Source organism: Dreissena polymorpha, chromosome 1 (assembly GCF_020536995.1).
Source record: "Dreissena polymorpha isolate Duluth1 chromosome 1, UMN_Dpol_1.0, whole genome shotgun sequence".
In the NCBI taxonomy this organism is placed as follows: Eukaryota; Metazoa; Mollusca; class Bivalvia; order Myida; family Dreissenidae; genus Dreissena; species Dreissena polymorpha.
In genome coordinates, this window is record NC_068355.1 from 6,274,777 (window position 1) to 6,300,503 (window position 25,727).

The 25,727-nt window shown below is 35.0% G+C and overlaps 2 protein-coding genes across 2 annotated transcripts in view; both read left to right on the plus strand.

Annotated features, from left to right (window-relative positions):
• Positions 1-25,727, plus strand: part of LOC127869412 (branched-chain-amino-acid aminotransferase, cytosolic-like) — a 141,354-nt gene that overhangs the window by 84,083 nt on the left and 31,544 nt on the right. The gene's annotated exons all lie outside the window — the stretch shown is intronic.
• On the plus strand, positions 11,257-19,379 carry LOC127869420 (cytochrome P450 2U1-like). Its single transcript, XM_052412000.1, has 6 exons — positions 11,257-11,379; positions 14,663-14,831; positions 16,105-16,241; positions 18,279-18,372; positions 18,539-18,742; positions 19,022-19,379. The coding sequence occupies exons 1-6, from the start codon at positions 11,335-11,337 to the stop codon at positions 19,201-19,203; spliced, it is 831 nt and encodes a 276-aa protein (XP_052267960.1). The 5' UTR covers positions 11,257-11,334; the 3' UTR covers positions 19,204-19,379.

Here is a 25,727-nt window from a genome sequence, read left to right on the forward strand (position 1 = left end):
CACTTTTGTGACCTTCTGGGCTGGGTCAAATTTAACCCCAGGGGCATAATTTGAGCAAACTTTGTAGAGGACTACTATATCTCACTACATACAAAATGTGGTAGCCCTAGGTCCTAGAGTTAAGAACAAGAATATTTTTAAAGTTTTCACAAAATAAGCAAGATATAAGCGTATATAATGTTCAATTTTGTGACATGCGGGTCAGGATCAAATTTGACCCAAAGGGCATAATTTGAACAAACTTGGTAAAGGACTATAAGATGTTACTGCATACCAAATTTGGTAGCCATAGTCCAAAAGGTTTTCGACAAGAAGATTTTTAAAGATTTCACAAAATAGGCGCTTTAAAAGCGTTTATTCAATTTTGTGACCCCCCGGGGCAGGGTCAAAGTTGACCCCAGAGGCATTATTTGAACAAATTTGGTAGAGGTTTATTAGATGTCACTACATACCGAATTTGGTAGCCCTAGGCCCAATGGTTATGGACAACAAGATTTTTAAAGTTTTCACAAAATAGGCCCCATATAAGCGTATGTTAAGTTTTGTGACCCCGGGCAGGGTCAAATTTGACCCAAGGGGCATAATTTGAACAAACTTGGTAGAGAACTATAACATGTCACTACATACCAAATTTGGTAGCCCTATGCCTTATGGTTAAGGACAAGAAGAGTTTTAAAATTTTCACAAAATAGGCACTATATAAGCATATAATTGATTTTGTGGCCCCCGGGGCAGGGTCAAATTTGACCCTTGGGGCATAATTTGAACAAACTAAGTAGAGGACTATACAATGTCACTACATACCAAATTGTGTAGCCCTAGGCCTAATGGTTATGGACAAGATTTTTTTTTAAGTTATCACAAAATAGGCATTATATAAGCATATGTTCAATTTTGTGACCCCCGGGGCAGGGTCAAATTTGACCCTAGGGATTAAATTTGAACAAATTTGGTACAGGACTATTAGATGTCACTACATACCAAATTTGATAGCCCTAGGCCGGATTGTTATGGACAAGAATTTTTTTGAAGTTTTCACAAAATAGGCCTTATATAAGCATATGTTCAATTTTGTGACCCTCGGGGCAGGGTCAAACTTGACCCCAGGTGAATAATTTGAACAAACTTGGTAGAGGACTATAAGATGCCACTACATACCAAATTTGGTAGCCCTAGGCCCAATGGTTATTGACGAGAAGATTAGTAAAGTTTCACAAAATATACCCTATATAAGCATATGTTCAATTTTGTGACCCCCGGGGCAGGTTCAAATTTGCAGGGGTATAATTTGAACAAATTTGGTAGAGGACTATTAGATGTCTCTACATACCAAATTTGATAGCCCTAGGCCCAATGGTTATGGTCGGGAGATCTGAAAGTTTTCACAAAATAGGCCTTATTTAAGCAAATTTTCAATTTTGTGACCCCCAGGGCAGAGTCAAATTTGACCCCAGGGGCATAATTTGATCAAATTTTAAAGAGGTTCACCCCAGGAACATTCCTAAGAAATTTCATCAGAATTGGACCAGTAGTTTAGGAGAAGATGTTTAAAGGAAAAGTTTATGCATGGATGCACGATGGACACAGGACATTTGGCCAGTGGAGCTAAAAATCAAATTAAACATTTAGTTTTGATGTAAAATCAGTTTTTATATGCAAGTGTCTATTTCACTTATAAATTTAAAGAGCATATTATTCATTATTTAAAAGAGTATTCCAAGCTTGATGTCATATTTCAACTTTGCATAGTGTAGTTAATTGAACATTGTATTGAACTGTATGGGCAGCTATATTTTTTTATTTATGTATGTTGCATTATACAAAATGCATTATTTCTACCACAAGTAGACCATATAAGGCCTACTGCTACTAAATAGGCACTGGTATGAATTTGACACTGTTTTTGATGCTCATACAAAACTTTAATTATTACTACACTTTAGTATATTAAATATTTTCAAGTTTTTGTTCAACCTTTTTTTGCAAAAGAAAAGAGTGTCTTAATGCATTTGAAAATATACTTAAAACAAACTAAAAATGCATTTTAACATACCTTTTTCCTGGTAAAGTGTATTTGGGATGATAAAAAATACACTTGAAGAGTATTAATGCTGGAAAAATGCTGGAAAAATGCAGAAAAAAATACATTTGTTTCTGTTAGAAGTGTGTCTTGTCTGCATTTTTAAGTGTATTAAATGCACATCAAATGCAGATAAATACAATGCCAATACTGTTACATGTATTGTAATGGACATAAAATGCACTTGTTCTTGTAATTAAATGCTTTAGTGAATTGAAATAACCTTTTATAACGTTTTAACAATAAATAATACCTTTTTATATAAAAATTTTTTTGAAATGTGACACTTAAATGATTTTTGCACCTCTAGTAAGAGATATAATTTGTGCTCATAATGCTTTATCATTACACTATATAATATCATTTGTTGTATGAAAATTACCCGTAAAATTCATGTGAAAGCTCAAGAGATCAATAGCAGCGTGCTATACCCTGCTCCTTTTTACATGACTTGATGGTATTTAGTCCCCAATTCTACATGGCTAAGGGAAAATTAATGTGCAGATTTGACAATTAAGTCTTAACTGGGATCCAATAGGCAGACTTTCATATTACTTGTGTTTAATTTAAATCATGATCTGAATTGCTCTTTGGCAAATCTTTGTTGGTCACAGTATTCAACTGAATTTTGTTCACTTTGTAGTGATTATATTTTCTATATTTATCAGACAACATCTTTCTTCAAAAGTTTAACATGATTGCTTGGTAAATTTAGAAACAAGATCAATGCATCATAACATAAAATGAAAAAATGAGTTGTAGTAAAAATGGCAGCAAAAAAGCACTAGATTATCTGCCTTAAATCTGAGACCCTATGTTGATGTATTGGAATTTCTCATAAATAATGTGTCCCATAGTTGTATAATTGTATAGTCGCATGCATGAGTGGTGTCAATGTCACAATACCAATTAAAGCCTATAATTTACTAAAACAATTTGAAGTTTGATGTGTGTTTTTTTCAAGATCTGTTATATATAATTATATATAAATATATATTGTTGAAAAGTTAACATGCAATAAGTTTACTGTAATTAAGTGACAAATAGTTTTACTGATTTGGTTAGATGCATATATGCAGATATATCATGGTTTGTGCAGAGGACAGTAGCAAAAACAAGAGCTGTCTCCGTAGGATGACATACGCCACCGATAAACGCTTTAAAAGAAGTTATGAGCATTTTTCAAAACCTAAACGCCAACCCTAAGTTCAAGGTCAAAGGGGTCAAAATTTGTGTGTGTGGAAGGCCTTGTCCATATACACATGCATACCAAATATGAATGTTACATCTGAAGCGACATAGAAGTTATGAGCATTTTTTCGAAACCTAAATGCAAAGTGTGACGGATAGACAGACGGACAGTGCGATCACTATATGCCCTCCTTTGGGGGCATAAAAATGTGTTTCACATTGTTTTGGTAAATGAGTAATGTAGTTAAAAGAACAGAATCATGAATTATAAAGTTATTGATTATAAAGTGTTGCTGGCATAGTTGATGCATTCATCTAGCTATAAGAAGGTCCCTGTTTTATCCCCACTGGCACCGAGTGAGGGTTCTCAAAATCTTTAAACAAAATGAATAACTACATATAGGGTCGAGAGCCTTGTTGATATGGGGGCTAAACACCTGAAATCAAAGCGACCCAGGTTAAAGGCCCAGGCCAAATAAATAAACCAGAGGCCGCATGAGCCTGCTATACTCTGAACAAGTATTGTTTCTTCTCAGAAAACAGGCTTAAGTGTCTTACTTAGCTTTAGACTTTGAGTTTCAGTGCAATCTATCTAAAATAAATTGGTCAAATTAAATAATAATTTGTAAAAAATAAGCATTCTGCACAAATTCAATTATTTACTTTACCTGTGTGCATGAATCATTTCAGTCTTGATGGTTAGTGAACTATGTCAAAAGCACCATAGCTATGAAACACTTGTATTTTGAATATTGCAATGTTCCACAGAAATGATGCTGATGATAATTCTACACGATGATGAATTATTAGATATATTTCTAAATTCCATTTCCACTAACAATTCGCTTATTTGGTACTACCAGTTCAAATGCTTCGTACACAGTTGAAAATAACACTATTCCACTCAACAACCGTGACACATGTACTCAATTTTTCAACTTTTCGCAATTAAAATTGTCTGTTATTGTTGTTGTTGTACTTTTGAAAGCAGTTCTAAAGATGGCGACTATTAACCCAGAGATTGATTTATGAAATAAATCGTCTGCTGATCCAGAGTGTAGCCGTTGGTAAACTCGGTTACATTTGCAGATTTCTGCATACAAACATATGTTTAAACTTATACAATGTTTTATTTGTCTATGGTAGATGCCCTTATTGTACACGAAAATAATTTAATATATAGGTAAACAAAGAATGAAAAACATTCCATTACACAACAGACAAGAAATATCTTTAAAAAAGATATACGGCGTTGATTGTGGTTGCAGTTAATGAAAGGTAAAGACTTCAATGAATGAGATCAAAGATAGCGAATGTCTTTTTCTGTGCAGTTCTTAGCTGCAGCAAACGCAGTACGGGATGATACGCAGAGTTTTCGCGGCTTATTTTACATTATTACATATTGCTGGTCATAAACGTATAGATACGAAACAGAAAACTAAAAGAAGAATGGAAGTGAAATTAAAACATATGAGTCAACCGGCCACACGCGAAGTATCCGTATATATTTTAAATATTTATACGCGCGTCCTTCGAACAAACCTGTTTTAGTGGTTTGTCTGGCGTTGCTATTTGATTCGATTATTAATAGTATCGAGAATCATTGCGCTCATGCTTAATTCATTAGTCAATATGATGGCATAATTCTTGTTAAATTAATTTAAAATAATATTTATCATGGTATTGTTGTAAAACACATTAAGAATCTATTATTGACATACCATAGGATATCGCTGGATATCTTCATTTAACATCTGTCTGGTCTAAAGAAAATTCCAGTTCACCTAGTTCACGCTATAGCGTCTTTATTATGTAACGATTATTTTCCTGGCCGCGAACTCCGATCAGCACATAGGGTAGAGACGCAGCGATGACCTGTATGTAAACTCTGACATTCACACACAGTGGCCGCAAATTGACCCGATATACCTCGCGAGTTGAAATGCAATGCATTAAAAGTGAGTCTTCGCTTCCACTGCTCTCTATACTTTAACATGTTAACATGTTGACAGGAATATGGAAGTTAGTACTAAATATGAGAAAATAGCCTTTAAGTGCAAACGTTCTCGCGCTGAAAATCTTCTGAAAATAAAAGGTGGACGCACAAACTGTATTGATGTCGAGATTGAGTGTAAAACTGTTCTATCTATTAAGCCTTTTCATTAGATATAAAATTGTTTCATTCTGAACACGCAGTAAAACAGTGTTACAAAGACGCGGACATGTTTCCAATGTTCTGGTGGTATTCTCAAATCAGCCAATGCAGTCAATGAAGTGTATTCATCCGTACTTGGCCGCGGGAAGTTTTATTTGAATTCTATTGGACGCTAACAAAGGTCAGGCTAAGGTGAAAAGCTGGCGTATACAGCTTACGCCGAATAAATGAGTCGTTAATACCCGTGTAAAAAATGGGACATTCCGAATTCCAGTGTGGTGCTATTTTTATCATCTTATACTTCACACATCTCTATGCCTAACATGAATTTAAGCGGAAAGCAAATATTGCAGATTATTTATGAAGTGTGCGATATTTGTATGGCTTGTTGTACATTCTAAAAATGTCAAAAGTATATGCACAGAATATAAACAATGCACATTGCACGAAATAAGGAAAAATGTGATAAATTGACAATTGAAATGCGTCGATATAGTTCATGTACGTGTGAAATAAGTCGCGTTTATAATAAATCGTCAAAAGGACTCGCTCTTTTCTCAATTTCAATATGCAATATTGGACTACAGACAGAGTGATTTTCGGATGTAATTTGAATTTAAGGATATACTGTACTCAGCGTTGTGCTTTGAATGTGTAAACATCGTTCTTTGGCGAAAGATATTATTTTATAACGCAGTCATATGAAAACGGGTTATAAGCAAAATTAAAAGAATAGGCTAGCATGTTACGACGACCATGAATATGTTACATCATTTAAAAAACAAGAAAATTAGGCGTCTTATCAAGCACTCTCTCGCAGTTGGAAGCACCAGGGATTCCGCTAAATGAGGCAAATCCCGACATCATGATATTTTTTTCCCTGGTCTGTGACATATGTTCATAAACATTTTGAAAAATTTGATGAACTCATAGTTAAAATGTAAACTTTATTTTATTGTAAAAGCATTTGTAAATGAATTTGATTAAAAAAAATACATGACGCTGTTTATTTTGTTTGTTTACGAAATCGAAGCGTGACACTTCGCGCGAAAATTACGTCATTAGAAAATGCATTGTGGGAATGTTTTGGTTAAATTTCCCGTTGGTTAAATTCCACTATGCGCGGTTTAGTTACTTTGCGGTATTTCGTGTTTATACAATCGAGTTACCTTGACGGTTACTAAACCTGAATAACCGCAAACTTACCAAGGTTTAAATGCTACCGAGCGGTAACTTTAACCAGCGTTTATACAATTGAGTGCTGAAAGTAATGGACAAAATCCACAATTTCTATATTGATTATCTACTTAAATAACGTAGGCGAACTGACAAAATAGTCTACGCTGCTTGAATTTTTACAAGTTAATTTACCCATACGATCACCTTTTGTTCTGCCATTTAATGAACAGTCGGTTTCTCAATCTCTTGCACGACGGTTACATTACATTCACCTCTGTGTTGGGCTCAGAACGGACTATCGTTATGAAAGCGTCTCATTCATGTCATGATCATACCAAGCGTTCATCATTGAGGTTACAGTATACTAAACAATCTCTTGCACGACGGTTACATTGCATTCACTGCATTAAAGAAAACCATCTCATACCATGATATATCAGTCTTAATTCATTATTATAAAATTGATATGTTTTTTGTTGTTAAGAAACCAACATACATACACACGTCGAAGCAATTCCTAACGTCACTCAATAAACATTATGTTCAATTATGTACATATGTAAAGTGCGTGGAATGATTCCATCTGCGTAAATGGGCAATAAAATAGTTCCAAAGAGTTGCATTAAAACTCGCAAGTATTTGCACGATTTATCGTACATTGAAAAGTCATATTTCTTAATTTAATGCATGTGATCTTAAATATCCAATCAAATATACATTGAATTCGTTTGTTCGGTTTTAGCTATTTTATAGACAAAATGGCGTGCTGAGCCTTTCGCAGAGTTGTAAGTGAGAGCAAGGAACGACAACTCTGCGTGGAGATTGTCGGTTTCTTTGTAAGAAATTTATTAACTTATAGCCAAAACCATTTGCCGTTTTATCTTGGTTATTTCGAGTAACGGTCATACTTTATTCTAAAAATAGTTTCTCGTCGCATATTAAATCGTTGTAAATGTCATCTAAGTGTAATTCACAAAAAATATCATGATCAGGTTTAACATAGTCTGCTAACTGTTTTGTACGACTATTCCAATCGCCAAACATGCATATATTACTGTATCTATCTCTAAAATTATAAATTTCTATCTGGATATCGGAAAACGGATCATCATTTACATATACAGATATCGAGTTTTCAGGTGGTACATATACAACACCGCATAGAATATCTTCATTTTTGTTAAATGTTTAGACAGTTTAAACCACAATACAAATTTACTGCTTGACTAAATAACTGTGACATATTTGCTGATTTCGTTTTTAACAGCGAGACATATTCCGCCTGATTTACGCACAGATAATTCTTTTTTGTTTTACCCATTTATGCCAAGTAAACTCTCCCACAATGGGAGTCTCCCATCCTTCTAAATTGGATCAATTTATTTCCAAAATTAGGGATGTCTAGTATATTTATTTCTATATTTAGATTTAGATTTATATTCTATATTTAGAATATTTCTTAAAGAAATTTCTTTGAGCAAACAGCACAGGCCCAGATGAGAGGCCGCATCGTGCGGCGTCTCATCTGGGTCTATGCTGTTTGCCAAGTCTTTTTTCTAGACGCTAGGCATAAATGGGTTAAAATGCATTTTAAACCCATTTAATTCTAAATCATCATAATCGTCGGTTTTAGTTTCCTGTACACCAATAATATCGTAATTGCATAAAAATGAATAAAAATCTGGACAAAGCTGTTTTGATCTCAGTCCGCAAACGTTCAACGAGAGAAATTTTAATCCTCTCACACATCGACTAACTGATCCGTGTTTATTGTTGTGTAAAGTACATCAGTTCTCTCCCTGTGCGTCCTATTGCACAGTAATGTTAAACTGAGAACGTTGTGTGATACTTTACTCGGGTTGCTTGAGGATCTCGGGCAGTTGCAAAGGGGCGGTTGAAGGCGTTGAATAGCTATCTTGGTCCCGGGGCCTTTAAAGTTCTGTTTCGTCTAGAGGGGATCGTATTCGTATACGTTGTTTACCTGTGTAAAACGAACTTGTTATAAACACGTTTTTCGCCAACATGCTAAATGATCTTTTCGCATGACTTTGATATTAAAATATCACTGAATGGTAAAACAAAGTGCCGATGTCTCGGATTTACACATGTTTTCTTAGCAAAACATGTTACAGGTACAATAGGAACAGGAAATCACTAAAATCAACCGATATCAAATTACATGCAACTTGTTTATGGAATTGGTTGAAAGCTATACATGTAACGAACGAGCAAGCATTTTTAAAATGCTAACAAAAACAAAGCTGTTTTTAACCCATTTATGCCTAGCGTCTAGAAAAAAGGCCTTGGCAAACAGCGTAGACCCAGATGAGACGCCGCATAATGCGGCGTCTCATCAGGGTCTGCGCTGTTTGCTTAAAGCAATTTCTGTAAGAAATATTCTAAATACAGAAATAAATATACTAGACCTCCATAATTTTGGAAATAAATTGATCCAATTTAGAAGGATGGGAGAGTCCACTAGGCATAAATGGGTTAAGAACAACAAGTGAAACTTCCTGCAGAAACAATTGAACAAAACATGAAGCATGAAGCTCAATATATACTCACGCAATGTAAGACATGTCAAAATATTCTGTAAAGAGGGTAACGATAATAGAAACAAAGTGGAACAAGTGATCATTTAAATATGATGTATGACATACAAATGAAATAAATAGTGTTATACTCGGCTAAACGCTTAATTGTTTTCATCAAATACTAAAATGACATTTTGACTATTAAATTCGTATATACAAGCTTAAACACTCGCGCATGCACATTTATTAATATATATAGTAATAGTTGACTATATGGACATACTAATATTTGACTACATGGACATGTTTGCCCAGGGCGTTTGTTTTGTATATCACCATTAATATCTACTGAATTGCCTTGAAAATGTCAAAGTAACGACGCGAAGTTTCAGTCGTTTCCGTGTCCGCAACACAGGTATTTTAAACTCAGCACAACAACTTGTTAAATCGAGGAAAGTATGGCGTGGTACACGCTGTATGAACATCACTTGTATGATCTTGGGAACGCTCTCACTCATCCCGGCACTGCAGCCATCTTAGCGTTTGTACTATTTGCTCTGCTAGTATACACGTACTTTCATAATGATTCGTCTTCAAATCTTCCACCTGGACCGCGGCCTTTATTCTTGTTTGGAAACATGCGGTTTTTCCAGCAAGCAGCAACAGAAAGGACTAAAATGCACAATGCATTGAATGATATAAGGCCGGAGTACGGTGACATTGTGCATTTGAATTTGAATGGAAATGCGTGGATATTTTTGCAAGGAGCGGACGCAATACGAGAAGGCCTGGTGAAACATCCGGAAATCTCGCGCAATCGACCTACCTGGTTTCGAGGAATAATCAAACAAAATGGGAAAGGTAATCTACAGCTTAATAATTTATTTAAATATTTATATCTTATGTCGTTGAAATCAATACAGTTGTTTCAATTTTTATCACATGAAATATGACCTAAATTTTCTTAATTGGCGTCATAAATGTCTGGCTAACACAGTCCACATGTATATATTGCTGTCACATGAGAAGGGGCTATCATGGCCACTATCAACTGAATGTTTCGTGGTTTCATTAACCGACAATGTTTTCATGCAGCACACATTTAAGAGTACACAACTAAGCCTATGTAAATACAAAATAAACACATATACATTTGTCAAATATAAATTCATATTGGTGAAAACTGTACAATTTAAAGTAAAGCACTAAAAATAAATCTTACATGTTATTTACAAAGTTCATTCAAAGCACAAGCATTTCTGTGACATATTTGATTGTATAATATCTAGAGTTTAGACGATGTACACTGTGCAAGTCTGAATAAATATGTCTTGTCTTGTCATTGAAATTACGTTCATATATAACATATTATTTAACAATTTAATTCATTTTTCCTCACGCGTAATGGTGGTGTGTTTTTTAAGTAAGCGAATATATTTATGTAATGTTGACACTTACTTAAATTGTAAGTATCCGCTTTTAACTCTTAATGCTAATGGAATGTACACTTAAACAATTGGCGCTCCAGAACTTGCGTGGATAAATGGCAAAGAATGGAAATGTTGTCGACGAAAGGTTATCCAGAGTTTTCGATACCTAGGAGTCGAAAAGTCGCCAATGGAAAACAACGTCCTGGAAGAGGTCGACCTTGCCGTGCCGTATCTGAAGGACACAAAAAGGCAGCCTACCGACCTTTGGAGAATGTCTATGACAATAGCACTTAATATCATGCACAGTTTTGTGTTTGGTAAAAGGTTGGGCTTTTTAAACAAATGCCAATAAAAAATTGTCATTGTAGATATGTATGATAGAAAATTAATTCATAGCATAATTACTTATTGATGAAACAATATATACATCATACGATCACAAAATACAAATATTTAAGATTCAAACCAACTTATAGAGGAAAAAATTCACCATGGTGATCTTCACTTTTTATGCCATGTTTATCATGCGGTAAATCGAAGTTTGTCATAAATTGTGCTACCTATTATTATTAAACTGATGGGCTCGGTCCATAAATTATTAACTTGTTGTAAAAAAGACATGAATAGCTTAGACATTGTTGTATTTTTTATGTTTTTGTTTCATTTATACATGCATTCAGACTCGAGGGTACAAGCGCGAATTTTGAGCTTCTAATCAATGCTGCACATGAAATAATTACCACCGGCGAGGTCGTTTCACCTATGATCAATCTTCCAAAATGGTTGCAGAAAATTATTTGCAAAGACGTAAGTTCCTTTTTCTTTCAATTCAATATGCCGCTCGTAGAATTCCGTTTAATGAAAATCATATGTGATGTGAGATATAAAAACACAAGTTTATGTTCTGTGTGAAAATTAAATTGCTTTAATATATCTTTTCATTTGAAACAATTAATTTTTTTGAAATTACTGAACTTATACTAATATATTTGGCTAAAGATTGACCATCACAACCAACTTTTCACAACCGTATTGTTGCTTCTCTTGAATTGCACGTCGAAAGATCTGGCCCAATGTTCACAAAACATTTTTTGCAATCGAAAATCGATATTGCTTGTCATTGAAAATGGATTTCGATTGTAGTTGATAGGCAAAAATAAAAATCGATGTCAGTTAAAAATGATTTTCGATTGCAAAATCGTTTTGTGAACACAGGGCCTGATTGTCAATGCTATGGACGAGATTTAGTTCATAACTGTTATCTTTTGATTTCATCACACCACATAAAGTTACGGGTCTTTTGCTCTGATCAGTATGCAACCATTGATAAGTTGCATAGACTTATATTGCATTACTATTTAATTTGATGCTATAAGCCTATGAGGTTACATTGTAAGTACTCTTCAATTTAATAAAAAAGTATGGGCAAAGTGTGAGGATTTCAGCTCGATGAAAGTTGTTTACTGCCCCCCCCCCCCTCCCCCTCACACACTAGCGATTTCGGATTGACTTTTGAATGCGGCGTGTCACGTTCGTGGTAATCTGTTCTATAGCGTTTGCTCTGTGTGGCACTGTATGTCTATTGTTTCCTTGCCGTAAATAAAGGGTCGCATTGTATAATGAAAGCACTGAAGGCAATGAAATTGTTTGCTATTGCATAGTCTTAGACGCAACTCATTTTTCAAAATTAGTTTATATCTCTTTAATCGCAGTTTGAAATGAACACAAGCCATTCAAATTTACAAAGAGTCTTAACGCACAGGTCGAGATTTGTGTGTAATTTTTATCAACCAATCTATGTTGTATATAGAGATAACGTAAAAATAATAATAACAACATGCCCCCTTTTCGACGTTCTAAAGCATAGACAGTATTATGAAAATGGTATAATCAGAACCAAATATAAAAGAACATTTGCAATCACCTTCATATTAAATGAATATTAATGAAATATCGAATACCTATCACGCTAAGACTATTATTTCATGATGGAAATCCCCTTTAAAAAAACTTGAGAGTTTTTTTATTTTTGAACCTATATACAAATTAAAAATATACAATGAAATAATTGATTAATAAAAACAAAATCTGCGAGCAATACGTTTTACTAACGAATAAGGTATTCATAAAGACAGCTCTGTTGACTCATACTTATTTGGTGATGCATTACTTGTTACCCTAGCAGTTCACACGGTGTCAACCAGTCTCTGACCTTAACATCGGTATAGAACACTAATGCGCTTTTTGGGGTAGCTGTATTACCGAGCTTTTCACCTTAAATGACCTTTACATAACGCCAGCAGACACGAATGAATATACTCGAATATTTCATAGGCTGATTCGAGATAATTCCAATGCAATTTGGCTACATTACTGTGTCTGTGCAAAGCGTTAAGGATGTAGCAATGTTCAGTGTACGGTATTCACACTAGTCTCTGCATGTTCAAGCGACATGATTTGTAGCCCAGTTACAATAACGCGTTAAAATCGATCTCTCAGAATTTCAGGGTCAGTACTTGTTCAATAAATCGTCAGGGGAAGACGTAATTGACTCGATAAGCACAGTGTTGCTCTCAAGATGTGAACACAAACATTACCGAAATAGTATAGTGTCACGATAAGAGGAAAATCGTTTAATTATCTAACCACAAATGTGTGCCGTACTCAGTCAGCACGTCCGGAAATCGTTCCTGATCGCCTTGATAGGCTACCCTTATTTACCAGTTTGCTATATTTGCTATTTTTAATTCAATTTTGTATATAAAAAAGGATTGTGCTAAAATGTTACATTTACAATACGAAATGCGATGTTAAAGGACCGCGTCATGCGAAAATGGGTCTCATATATATAGCCAACCCAGCCTGCGCATCTCTCAGTCTGGTCAGGAGATGCATAATAAGAATATAAGACCTTGAGTGATTTTATAGTGGACCAGATCGCGCAAATGCACCGGTTGGGCTTGGGTTACGCTGGCCGAAATCGCCATAAACCCATTTTCAAATGACGCGGCTTCGAAATTGCGATTTAAATGTGTCGAAAGAAAACTACGGGTTAAGCAAATTATTTTTAACATATTAACATACGATAAATGTTGATGGTGAACAAATAAACTCATAATAAGCCACGTGAGGACACACATTTTGTGAACACCCGTAGTATAATTTGTATCTATTTACACTATGTTTGGTTTGAAAATATTAACACACATTTCATGCGGTGAATATGCGACTAACAAGTGAAAAACAACAACACAGTACTTAAACTTTTTTTTCAATTTTATTATTTAGAAACGTAAATTTTAAACTTTATTTCAAATTCAGCATTTACGCCGAATATCTTTTTAAAAGGTATTTCTTTTTATATTTAATATTTTTTTATATTCGGTGTTAGCAATTATAAAGCATTTTTGTCGTTGTCGATTGTATACCTGTAGTTATTGGTGAACTCATGTTCAACATTTATAGATTAGAAACTATGAATATAAACAAACTTAACCTTATACTCATACGTTGTTTTCACCCGTGCAATTCAGAATACTAGTACATGAAATATCGCCGTAACCTCTTGAGAACAAAAGAACGTTTCCCAGACATATCGAATTTAACCGCGCTGTACTAACAATCCCTATCAACGAGGTTCCGCGTAATAGTGTATTGAACTCTCGATATCCCACTTAAACTTTTTGAACAGCAGCAGTTTATTTTCTCGTATCTACTAACAATGAAACTTTTGAATGACCTGTGCTGCACAAAAATACTCTTTCTCGGCGCGGATGCGGCAGTTATCAGGTGTATCGTACCTAACAAAACTGGCTTGAAAAATATGGTATTAACCTTAGTTGTTCTCAAGTGTTTTCATCTGAAGTTGCTGTTTATTTGTATGAGTATACCCTGGTTCTTGCCCAATAAACTTTATCTGAAATGAAACATCTGAAAATCTCTTCACATGTATGACTCTGTTATGGACTTTTACAGAAGCACACACTGTCTGGTATAAACATAAACTTTAGTCAATAAAGGAAAAACTTGTTTTTGTTTACAACATGATCATCATATGCAAATTACAGTTTTCTGCTTTCTGTTTTTGCAGATTTTTTTGCACCACGAAAAAAAGAAGTGTGCTTACGATGTGATTCACAAATACACCAACGACCGTATAAAGGAACGACATGAAAACTTTAACTCGAATCTTATTAGGGATTACGCTGATGTGCACCTGAACTTGAAAAGTGAAACTCCCTCACGAGATAATTATCAAGGTAAATATTAAACATTTTTTCCGCAAAATTTAATCTACACATAGCAGGCTGTAATTACGTGAAAGACAAGATTTTCACCGTTTTATACACTTTATTTCTTTTTTTTTTGTAATGTTTAAATGACACTCACTTTCCAGCCATATCAGTATGAAAGTGATAAGAGTTTATGTCGAATCAAAGTTCGTTTTATAAATCGACTTTTTCTTAGTAGAGCTGTTATTATGTCAAGTCGAGGTATAGAGCTAATATTAAACGCACATTAACACTCAAAATCAATAAATATTGTGTACAATATTTCCAAACGTAAAGTTTACACATAAAAAAATTATAGCAATAGTAAAATTTTTCAATGCTAGATGTTGTCTGGTAACATAGATTTAACAAGATACAACATGCTCTTTTTTGTGGGAAAGTATATTCAACACGTGTTCATGCGCCAGGTTATTGTTCGTGTGTCGTATGAATCGATAACGTTGTATGAAATTTGAATGAAATACATTGTGCCACTAAAAAATATAAGCTAACATTTTGTATCTCGTTAAATCTATGTTTCCATACCACATCGAGCGTTGAAATTTTAATTATTGCTATAAGGAACACTGATTCTGTATGGGTTAACTTTATTTTACGACTAACGTTCCGACATATTCGTTGAATTTGAGTATATGTGTTACTTTAATACGAAATAAACGCGAAAGAAACTTTCCACTGACATGACTGGAAAGTGAGCGTTATAAAAACATAATACAAGTAATAAAGTGTATAAAACGTCGAAAAATACTTGCCTCTGCATGGGCGTCGCAAACTTTTTTTTACTATCACATGATAACTCCCTCTAACTCTCTCTCTCTCTCTCTCGCTCTCGCTCTCCCTCACCCTCAACCTCTCTCTCTCTCTCGCTCTCCCTCATCAGCAACGTCTCTCTCCCTCTCTGACATGCATGTGAAGAGATTTTCAGTTCTTCTATTTCAACTAGAAATTTTGCAATAACCGGGATATATACATACAAGTAAAGAGAACTTAAGATGCACCTGCAAGAGAGAAAACCGTTTTCATGTAATACTCTCCGTCCCTCAGTCCCCCCCCCACACACACACACCCTCTCTTTCTCTCTCTCTCTTTTATAAACATCAATCTTTTACAAAAAGTGTGATATTCTTGCAAACAATGGTGCTGTATTATGTGTGAGAGATTTTTTTCACTTCACTGTTTGTGTTTGCATTTCAAAAAGGAACATAAGCAATTCATTGGCTGACATATGTTGTTGTTGTAGTGAACAGCAGCTTTGAGCTCATGACCACAATTTTCGCAACCGGAGTCGTTTCGATTTCTAACGCCCTCATGTGGACGATTTTATATATGCAAGAGTACCCGGATGTCCAGAACAAGTGTCGAGATGTGTTAAATGAGGTAAAAAAAATCCTTACATAAGTAATTTGTTTCGGATATACCTGTCAATGTCAGTGTCCGAAGTCAGGATTGCTTCATATGTAAAGTATTTTATATGTATTATTCAATATTAGCCAGTCGTTCAAATGAAATATCCCGATTTACTTGTAACACTTGTGTAAATAAAAACTCAAAAAGAATGCGAATGACAAAAATGGTATAGTGTTTTTTTTATGAAAACCTGTTTTAAAACGATATGCTTATCATTTAAACCAATTATCTATATCACAGGGTTGCGTGACTTCAGTGTGATTTATGTCAGCTATTTTGTTTGGTGGAACTATTCCCTGTTCAGCTTTCTGACCATAGTTAGTTTTGACCCAAGTGGAAATTTAGTTGTTTTATCGCAAAAGAGCATGCTGTGTTCTTGCAAATAAAACAAGCAAATTCGTTGAATTGATATTCCCGCTATAGCTAAAAAACTTGTGATAGACGGACGGATGGGCAGACGGACGGGCAGACGGACGGACAGAAGGACGGACAATGCCAGAACTATAGAACAACAAGTCCGATAACATTTTGGTTTTAAGCTCACCTGAGCACAACGTGCACATGATGGGCTTATGTGATTACCCTTTGTCTGTCAAGCATCGTCCGTCGTTAACATTAATCTTTGTAACACTCTGGAGGCCACATTTATTGCCCAATCTTTATGAAACCTGGTCTAAACATTTGTCCAATAATATGTTGGACGAGTTTGAAAATGGTTCTGATTGGTAGAAAAACATTGCTGCCAGGCAGCGGGGCAGTTTTCTTCAAATGGCTATATATAAACCTTGTTAATATTATTTGAGTCACATGTTTTGTCCATTTTTATGATACTTGGTCAGAACATGCGTCTTAATAATATCTGTGACGAGTTCGAAAACGGGTCCCGGACCCGTTGGTTTGAAAAAAGGCCGCCAAGAGTCGGGGCAGTTTTACTTATATGGCTATATTTAAAACTTGTAAACACTCTAGAAGTCCCATTTATTTCCAATCTTTATGAAATTATGCAGAACATTTGATGTAATTGATAGCTTTCATGAGTTTGAAAATATTTCCGATCTGTGGAAAAAATGGCTCATCCAGGGGACGGGGCATTTTTGCTTATAATGCTTAGTAAAACCTTGTTAACACTCTAGAAATCATTGTTTTCGATCTTCGTGAAACTTGGTTAAACATGTGTTATAATTATATCTTGGCTGAGTTCCAAACTGCTTTGGTTCCGTTGAAAAACATGGCCATCAGGCGGGACACTGTTCTTTAAATAGCTATTGTTAGACATTGTTAATACTCTAGAAGTCCCATTTTTGGTCAAATATTAATGAAACTTGGTCAGAAAATCTTTTGTAATTAAAGCTCGGCTAAGTTCGAAAATGGTCATGGTTCGTATAAAAACACAACATGGCCCATAGGGAGCGGGGCATTGATCCTTGAATGGCTTTAGTGAAACCCTGTTAACACTCTTAAAGTTATATTTTGGTGCAATTGAAATGAAAGTAAGTACGAACACTTGCTATAGTTTCTTCTAAAGCCAGTTCTAAAATTCTTCCGGTTTGATGATAAACCTTGCCGCTGGAGGCCAGGTCAGGTTTCCCAATATGGCTTTAGTGAAAAATTGTTGACGCTATATTAACCACATGTATTGGACAATCGGGATGAAACTTGGTCAATTAATGATCAGCTGGGATTGAAACCGGGTAATGTGAGCTCAAAACTAAGTCACTTGGTCAAATAAAACAACATATTTATACTCTTGAAGTCACACTTTTTTTCCAATCTTTATGAATCAGCTCGCACTTTCTCAGAATAGTCTTGTTTCTTCGTATCTCAGGAGAGCGCCTTAGGGCCCACGAGCCTCTTGCTATATTTTCAAATTGCATGTGTATATATAAGCTAGTCAAATTATAAAAATATTAATAAGTTGGGAAACATCACAGAAACTGGCTTAACTTTTCTTTATAATTTCAGCCGTCTTCAAGAGTAAATTGAAATAACGTCAATTTTCTTTTCCAGATATGCGGGCATAGTAATGTATATTGGTCTGATAGGAAAAATGTGCCTTATATTGAAGCAGTTATAATGGAGATCAATCGATTATCATCAAACGGTATGAATATTTCTTATTTATCCGATGAAAATTCGTTTCATAACTTAAAATTGTTTTTCGAAATACACATAGTAATTATGCCTTTCGCAAAACAACGTATAACGTTGTGTGTGGATCGTGGGCCATGTGCGAGTTCATCGGTAAATATTGCAAAAACGATTTTCAGTTCCATTCACCGTTTCGCATACGAGTGAAAAGGAAACCACACTGCTTGGCTTCACTATTCCAAAGAAAAGCGTTATACGAGCCAATCTGTACTCCGCCCATATGGACCCGAGATACTGGGAGGAGCCTCACGTGTTTAACCCGGACCGGTTTCTAAAGGATGAGAAGTTGATACGAAATCCGGCATATATGCCATTTGGAATAGGTAAATTCGGAATAGTATTTTCAACATAATTTAGTAGTAGCAGTTAGGGCAATAGAAGTGTAATACTAAACTATTACCATAATTTTCAACAGCATTCATTGTCTACTATGTTAAAAGTTTTTATTTGAAACAAAATTTGCAACCTAAAAAACATAACTGGATGCAACGGCTATTTGATGAGTTTTGAGGTCTTTTTGGCAAAGAAAAAAACGACTTAGTGTTGCACGTTGCAGTTTGTATGTTGCGTACATAAATTTGAAACCATTGGTTTTTTTTCAGGACCACGTAAATGCGTCGCGCACAGAATGTCCGAGTTGATTCAGTTTGTAACATTTTCTAATTTGGTTCGACGCGTCTCGTTTGAAAGAGAAGATCCTAACGAAACACATACTTTCCAGCTAGTATACGAACAAGTCACTTCGCGACCAATTCCTTTTAAGACGATATCTACAGTGCTTTAATATCGCCTTGAAGTGGACATTAATGGCGTATTAGTTAGGCCTTTTAACATTTAAAGTGTATGCTTTGGTTGTCGTTTGGACGTAATTCATATTGGTATCGGTTTGTTTTATTTTTATTCACAGTTAACTTCGATTTTATATTTTGATCAACATGAAATAAAATATCTAGTGTGTTATTATACATTATGTTTGCCTATACTGTTCACGTTTGATGTAATGCTGTTGTTGTTTTTTAATTAATCAATTATATTTGCACGAACATGGTTTTATATATACCATAAAATGAATACTCCCAGTCAGAATATGTTAAGACATATCAGAATATCGTTTAAACCGGTAGAACTTTTAGATTAGTATTTCGTTATATACACGTTGATAGTTGACTGAACCTTTCTCAAGCAGATTGGAACTTTGTATTCAGATGATTGGATACCGGATATTTCTGGAGATATTTATGAATGCCACTAGTTTTCTAATACAAATCAGGATCGAAATCGGACGATATTTAAAGGCGATGCGGGGTCGAACTTTTAAAGACGTCACTTTAAAAAAAAAAAAGCAGATAGCGAAACAGAAAGCTATGTGATACCTGTTACTAATAAGATCATGTCCAATGCCTCTGAAGGATCAATAAGACTTGCTGTCTTCCAAATATCTTGCTCTGAACGTTCTATATCTAACAGAGTTGTACTGGCAAAAGAGTTTATTGAACGGATAGAAGGGAGATCATCTAAGGTTGACCGAGTTTACGTGTTCAGGAGTTCGCCGTTCTCTTTGTACGTTGATTACCGGTATACTCCTTTTCAGAACGTGGATGAGCTTATTGGTATTGTTTTGTATTCTTTTGAATTTTGACCACGTTATTTCAGTTTGTTTAAATTTAATGTGTCTATAGTCGCCCTTGAATAGCCCGTGGCGGTGTCTGTCGGTAAGAGGAAGAGAACGAAAACAACTGGAAAGTTATAACGAGTTAAACTATGGATCAATGATTAGTAACAAAGCTTGACAGGACATACCGAGAAGAGGGATTTTTTATGAAGACGAGATCAATGAACAAGGAAGATTGTTCCGTAAAGTGAATCATTATAATAATTGTTCGGTTGTTTTAGGGAGTCCATGAGATGGTTTATTTGGTTTGGTTTGGAAAATGATGCTTTAGCCCCCTGTAAATAATAATGTTATCGACTGGAACATCAAGTTTCTGATCATGACTTATTTGCTTGTAATACAATTGACAATTATTTATGTTTCGGGGGGTTCAGGTTCCGAACATAAGGCCGTTACAACGATTAAATCAAAAGCGCATAATAAAACAATGAAAAGATCGGTTAGCCCGTAAGGTATGAAAAAATAGATCTCTGCAATTCCACCAATTCTTTTTAACGGCTCCAAAAACAAGAAAGTTACGATGATCAACGCAAAATCTCATAATATCATAACAATGAACAATAAATATTTTTATTATATAAACTGTAAATTGATTATAATTTAAATTAATATAAATTACATTAATTGATTAAGTATCACTTCATTAATTTGTTCCGTTAAAAAATATCGTTAAGCACTACTTTCACCTTAAAATAGCAACATTGGTGTAATGGATACGGTGTCCGCCTAGCGACCGGGAGGTCATGGGTTCGATCCCCACCGAGGGAGCGTTCTTTAGATCTCCCCCATAGACACCAAGTACTGGGCCCGTATTCACCAACCGATTCTTAGACTTAAGAATAAAGAATAGACTTAGAACTAAGAAAAATGTGTTCAGTGTTTTAATATATACAGGCCTCCACTGGTGATTATGTCATTAACAAAATGTTCTATATGAAGAATAATATAGAAAGAGATGTTTACTGCAGAGTTTGATTCAAAATTAAAGAAATTATTGAATATTCTAATTTAAAGAATTTTCTTTATTCTTAGACTTTAGTCTAAGAATTGTTTGGTGAATACGGGCCCTGGTTCTAGGTCCAGGAAACGGACTCGGGAGCGTTTATATAAGCCTTAGAATTTCGATGCAATCGAGCTAAAATAAATAGGTTTAAACTAAAATAGCAACATTGTTTTATGCACCCCATACCAGGTCTATATTGTTACGAATGCACAAAAGTAGAAGTTATTTTGTTTGCATTATCTATCAAGAAAAGAACCAATGATTATTATTTCAAAGTTTCACAATAAAGACAACCACGCCACAATAAACGCACATTTTGTCTGGAAAATGCCGTCAAACAAGTAACCTTTTTCCAATCTAATGAATTTAGATCATGTAGCTTACATGCAGACATGTGTTGTGATTCCAATAAGGGTCAGTGGAATCAAGGTCAATGTTACTAAAAGTAAAAATTAAATTAAAAACAAAAGTTTGCGCTCAAAAACTATAGTTCGAATGATTTTTTGTGCTGTAATTACTTATACATGTAGTTAGCTTACATACAGACCTAAGTTTGAGTTACATATGTGGCCAGTTGGAGTAATGTAACTCATTCTGTTTGCTAATTAATATGCGGACCACTGTGAGAAAACAAATAATAGGGTGCTGAGAAAGTTTGATTTCCTGGGATAATTATGCAGAAATCTTCCAAATAAATCATTTCAGAGTATGTTTTCCACGTATATGATATTTACTCGTCTACGTGTTGCGGGATTCCATTCCGTCAAAAGTATCAACCAACCACTGTAACAATTGAAGATCACTTAATTCGTCAACATCACACTAAGTGTGATGAAAGTGTTATCTCTAAAATCTATACATTTCATATTGATTTTCATAAGTCATAGCTAGAATGCAAACTATTCCTACATTATACATGGTGACTGGTAATAAACAATCTAAAGCAAGTTGTAATATGATAATATAACAACATATTTTAATAAGCATTTCTGATAGATATGATAACTTATTATAACAAGAAACCGTCGGAGACGGGTGATGCTCCCCAAAGTTTTTTTTGTCACAATAGTGCACTATATATTCCGATAAAAGGAAACGTCTAGTAGTTGGGGGGACAAGAATTGCACTATACGTACAGTTAACGGAAAATTTCAAAGGGCCATAACTCTGGGAAAAATCATCCTACCAGAACCGGCTGATAATATGCACATCTCCTCTTGGTAGTGAAGCTTCCCATAAAGTTTAATTGAATTCCGGTCATTAATTGCTGAAAAATAGCCCGGACAAAAGTTGTGCACGGACGGACGGTGACGATAAACTTATTTCATACTTTGAATGTGATTATATTTTTTTCAAATGATCCTTTCAATGAGCTTTCTATCATACACTTCAATATTAAATGCAGTAAGACTAATAATTAATGAATTAGCAGTGAGTTGTAAGTGCAAGTTTTTAAAGTTGGGACAGCGAGTCAGTGTGGGAAACTTTTTCAATATGGAAAATTTAAGTGTGTTTGTTAATGAGTTATTTGTTGGACATACCTAAGTGCAGAATGTGATTAAACATACCCGGTAATTATTCAGTATTTGAAGAGTATCAGTAAAAAGGGAATTTAAGGTTGAAGAATCTGAAAATTGACAGGGAAAAATCTGGTTTATAAAAGTGATCACCAATGCTATAACTTGTATATGCATGGGAAATACATCTTGACAAATGATTTAGGAAAAGTCAATGATTATGATTTAATCATCTGACCAATTTAGTGTTTCTCCCATAATGTTATAGAAGAATGGAACAGTGTATTAAAAAAAAGGCATTTAACGCGCGGTTTAAGCAGAAGGGAACGAGTAGCGCAAAAGCTGGTTAGGGGAGGGGGCGTAATTTATCCGATTATGTATCATGCTGTTTCGGTAAACTGTGCATCATGATATCTGACAAAATTAATGAAGCATTATATGCATATACGTCCAAATAAATCCGCGAAGCAAGTAAAGTCTGATGTCGTTTAGCGACAACTCGAGGAGAAGCTCCTTTAGCACTGGCGTTGAAATGTTGTTCACTCATAGTCACGAGTAAATTTAATATTCTCTTTTCACTAAATACGATAAAATTTCCATCATCATTACCAACATAAACACCATCCTCATCAACATCATCATCACTAAGTAAGTAAATACTTTTGCTTTAAAAAAATATCACAAAGACTAACTTTAGTGGGTGTTTGTATTGACAGGTCTTTCGAATGAAACAAAGAGAGAATTGTAATTATTAATAACAATACTAAAACATGATATTATTTCTATAATTTAAAGTTCTCAACTATCAAATAAGCATTTTGAACTGTCCTTTAACGGAAACGATAAAGTTGCAAACATTAAAAAAAAAAAGAGATGTGTTAGTCCAATATCCCCTACTGCGCCGCTTTGAATTAATTTTTTTGTTGTTGATTATATCCCTTTAAAAATATTACTTCCATTGTTAAAATAATCTGTACCTGCCAAATGATATAAAATAGAAATTACCACCATTTAAAGCTTCTTACTTCCCTTGGATTTTGTTTTTTGACCTTTCACCTTGAAGGATGACTTTGACCGTGACCTTTCCCCACTCAAAATATGCAGCTCCATGAGATACACTTGCATGCCACATATCAAGTTTCTATCTTCAATATTGAAAAAGTTATGGCCAATGTTAAAATTTTCGGACAGACGCACAGAAAGACTGACAGTTCAACTGCTATATTCCAACCTACCGGGGGCATTAAAAACAATGAAGATGTGCGTTTCAACAAAACATTTGGTCAACTGACCACACACGCTGACTGGCTTCTCCACGTCAGGTATACTTGCCTTCAATAAACGGTCAACCGAACACACAAGCCAACTGTTGGGCTTATCCACATCAGGCGCACTGGCCTTTAACTAACGATCAACTGCCCATACAAGCGAACTGTTTGGCTTATCCACATTAGGAACATAAGCATTCAATAAACGGTAAACTGACAACACAAGCCAACTGTTGGGCTTATGCTCATCAGACACACTGGCCTTCATCAAAACGGTCAACTGACCACACAAGCCAACTGTTGAGACATTCTCCTAGCAGAGTAGTCGTTTGTTCCTCAACATACATCTCTGCAACTGGCCCAATGCCAGGAATCTTGGCAAAACTCATCAAAATAATTGTACGCTCGTTCATGGAAATATCTAGGATCCCAGGCAAAATATTGTAAAGTAATTTCCTTAAAAACTGCATACATTGTTAATTTATCGACATATTTAATTATTATAATTATTAACAATTATGAGAACTATTTTCATGCCCATTTACGCAGATAGCATCATTTTGTTAAAATGTAAACAAAGGACCGAATGGTGATGAAAAGCTTGTGTTTATCTACAAACGCATTGGAAGTTTCATATCGTGTATGTTTATGTTCAATGCGAAGCTAGTAAACTCGTACCTAAGTCAACTCGTACCCGATTTGGTCAACTCGTACCCGATTTTTGGTCAACTCGTAACCCCACTAGTCAACTCGTACCCGAATTGGTCAACACGTAACCTCCTAAAAATTATTTACATATATCAAAGACGTGAAATATGTTTTTTCAAAAGTAGACAAGTTTATTATTTTTCACACGTGTATAATTATAAACGACGTGTTTGTCGGCGTTTTGTTTGATAAAATGTTGACTAATAACACCTTTATGACAACATGACCGTCGGCGATTTGTTAAACAATTTGTTTGTCGTGCATCTAAAATGGCACGGCGCGGTAGTTGTCGGCATTTTCTTTGATGATTTGTTTGATTGTAAACACCGCATGATTACTCTACCAATTAAAGGTATTTGGGGTAAAATGTGGGTCCATGAAATTTTCTTCTTCGATGTTTTGCATTGATTGTCCTCGGTATACTGCGTTTGTATTTTAATAGTATTCCAATAAAATATTGTAATTGTATTTTGTAGATCATAATTAACCCAATTATGCCTAGCGTCTAGAAAAAGGCCTTGGCAAACAGCGTAGACCCAGGTAGCGGATCCGTGGTCTAGTGGTAACACACTGGCTTCACAATCCAGAGATCGCTGGTTCGATCCCCCGCTGCACCTAACCTACTAACTCGTCTTTCGCATGAGACGTTAAACCGAGGTGCAGTGTACTAGGTGCTATACACCGGGCACTAAAAGACCCAGGGTCACCTCTGGAACGGGGTGTCTCCTGTATCTTGCACTATCCCCCGTAACCAACTAACACGTCTTTCTGGGGGCGATGGCCATATGGGAGACAATCCCGGTGCACTCGATAAAAAAGAAAAACAACAAACAAGCGTAGACCCAGATGAGACGCCGCATGATGCGGAACTTCTGTAAGAAATATTCTAAATATAGAAATAAATATACTAGACATCCCTAATTTTGGAAATAAATTGCTCCAATTTAGAACGATGGAAAAGTCCACTTGCTATAAATGGGTTAAAAAAGTAGTATAGGGATTCAAATGAAATTTCATAAAATAATAAACGAAAAAGTGCAGAGTTTAAGAGCCAAAATTCCTTCATTTATACTCGTTTTAGCTTTATTGATGAATTAATGTTGTTGTTGTTGTTGTATATATATCATAACATACACAAAA

Coding starts and splice junctions, on each gene's coding strand:
- LOC127869420 (XM_052412000.1), top strand. CDS start 11,335: ATGATCAATCTTCCAAAATGGTTGCAGAAAATTATTTGCAAAGAC. Junction 16,242..18,278: donor GTCGAGATGTGTTAAATGAG/GTAAAAAAAATC, acceptor TTTCTTTTCCAG/ATATGCGGGCATAGTAATGT. Junction 18,743..19,021: donor ATATATGCCATTTGGAATAG/GTAAATTCGGAA, acceptor GTTTTTTTTCAG/GACCACGTAAATGCGTCGCG.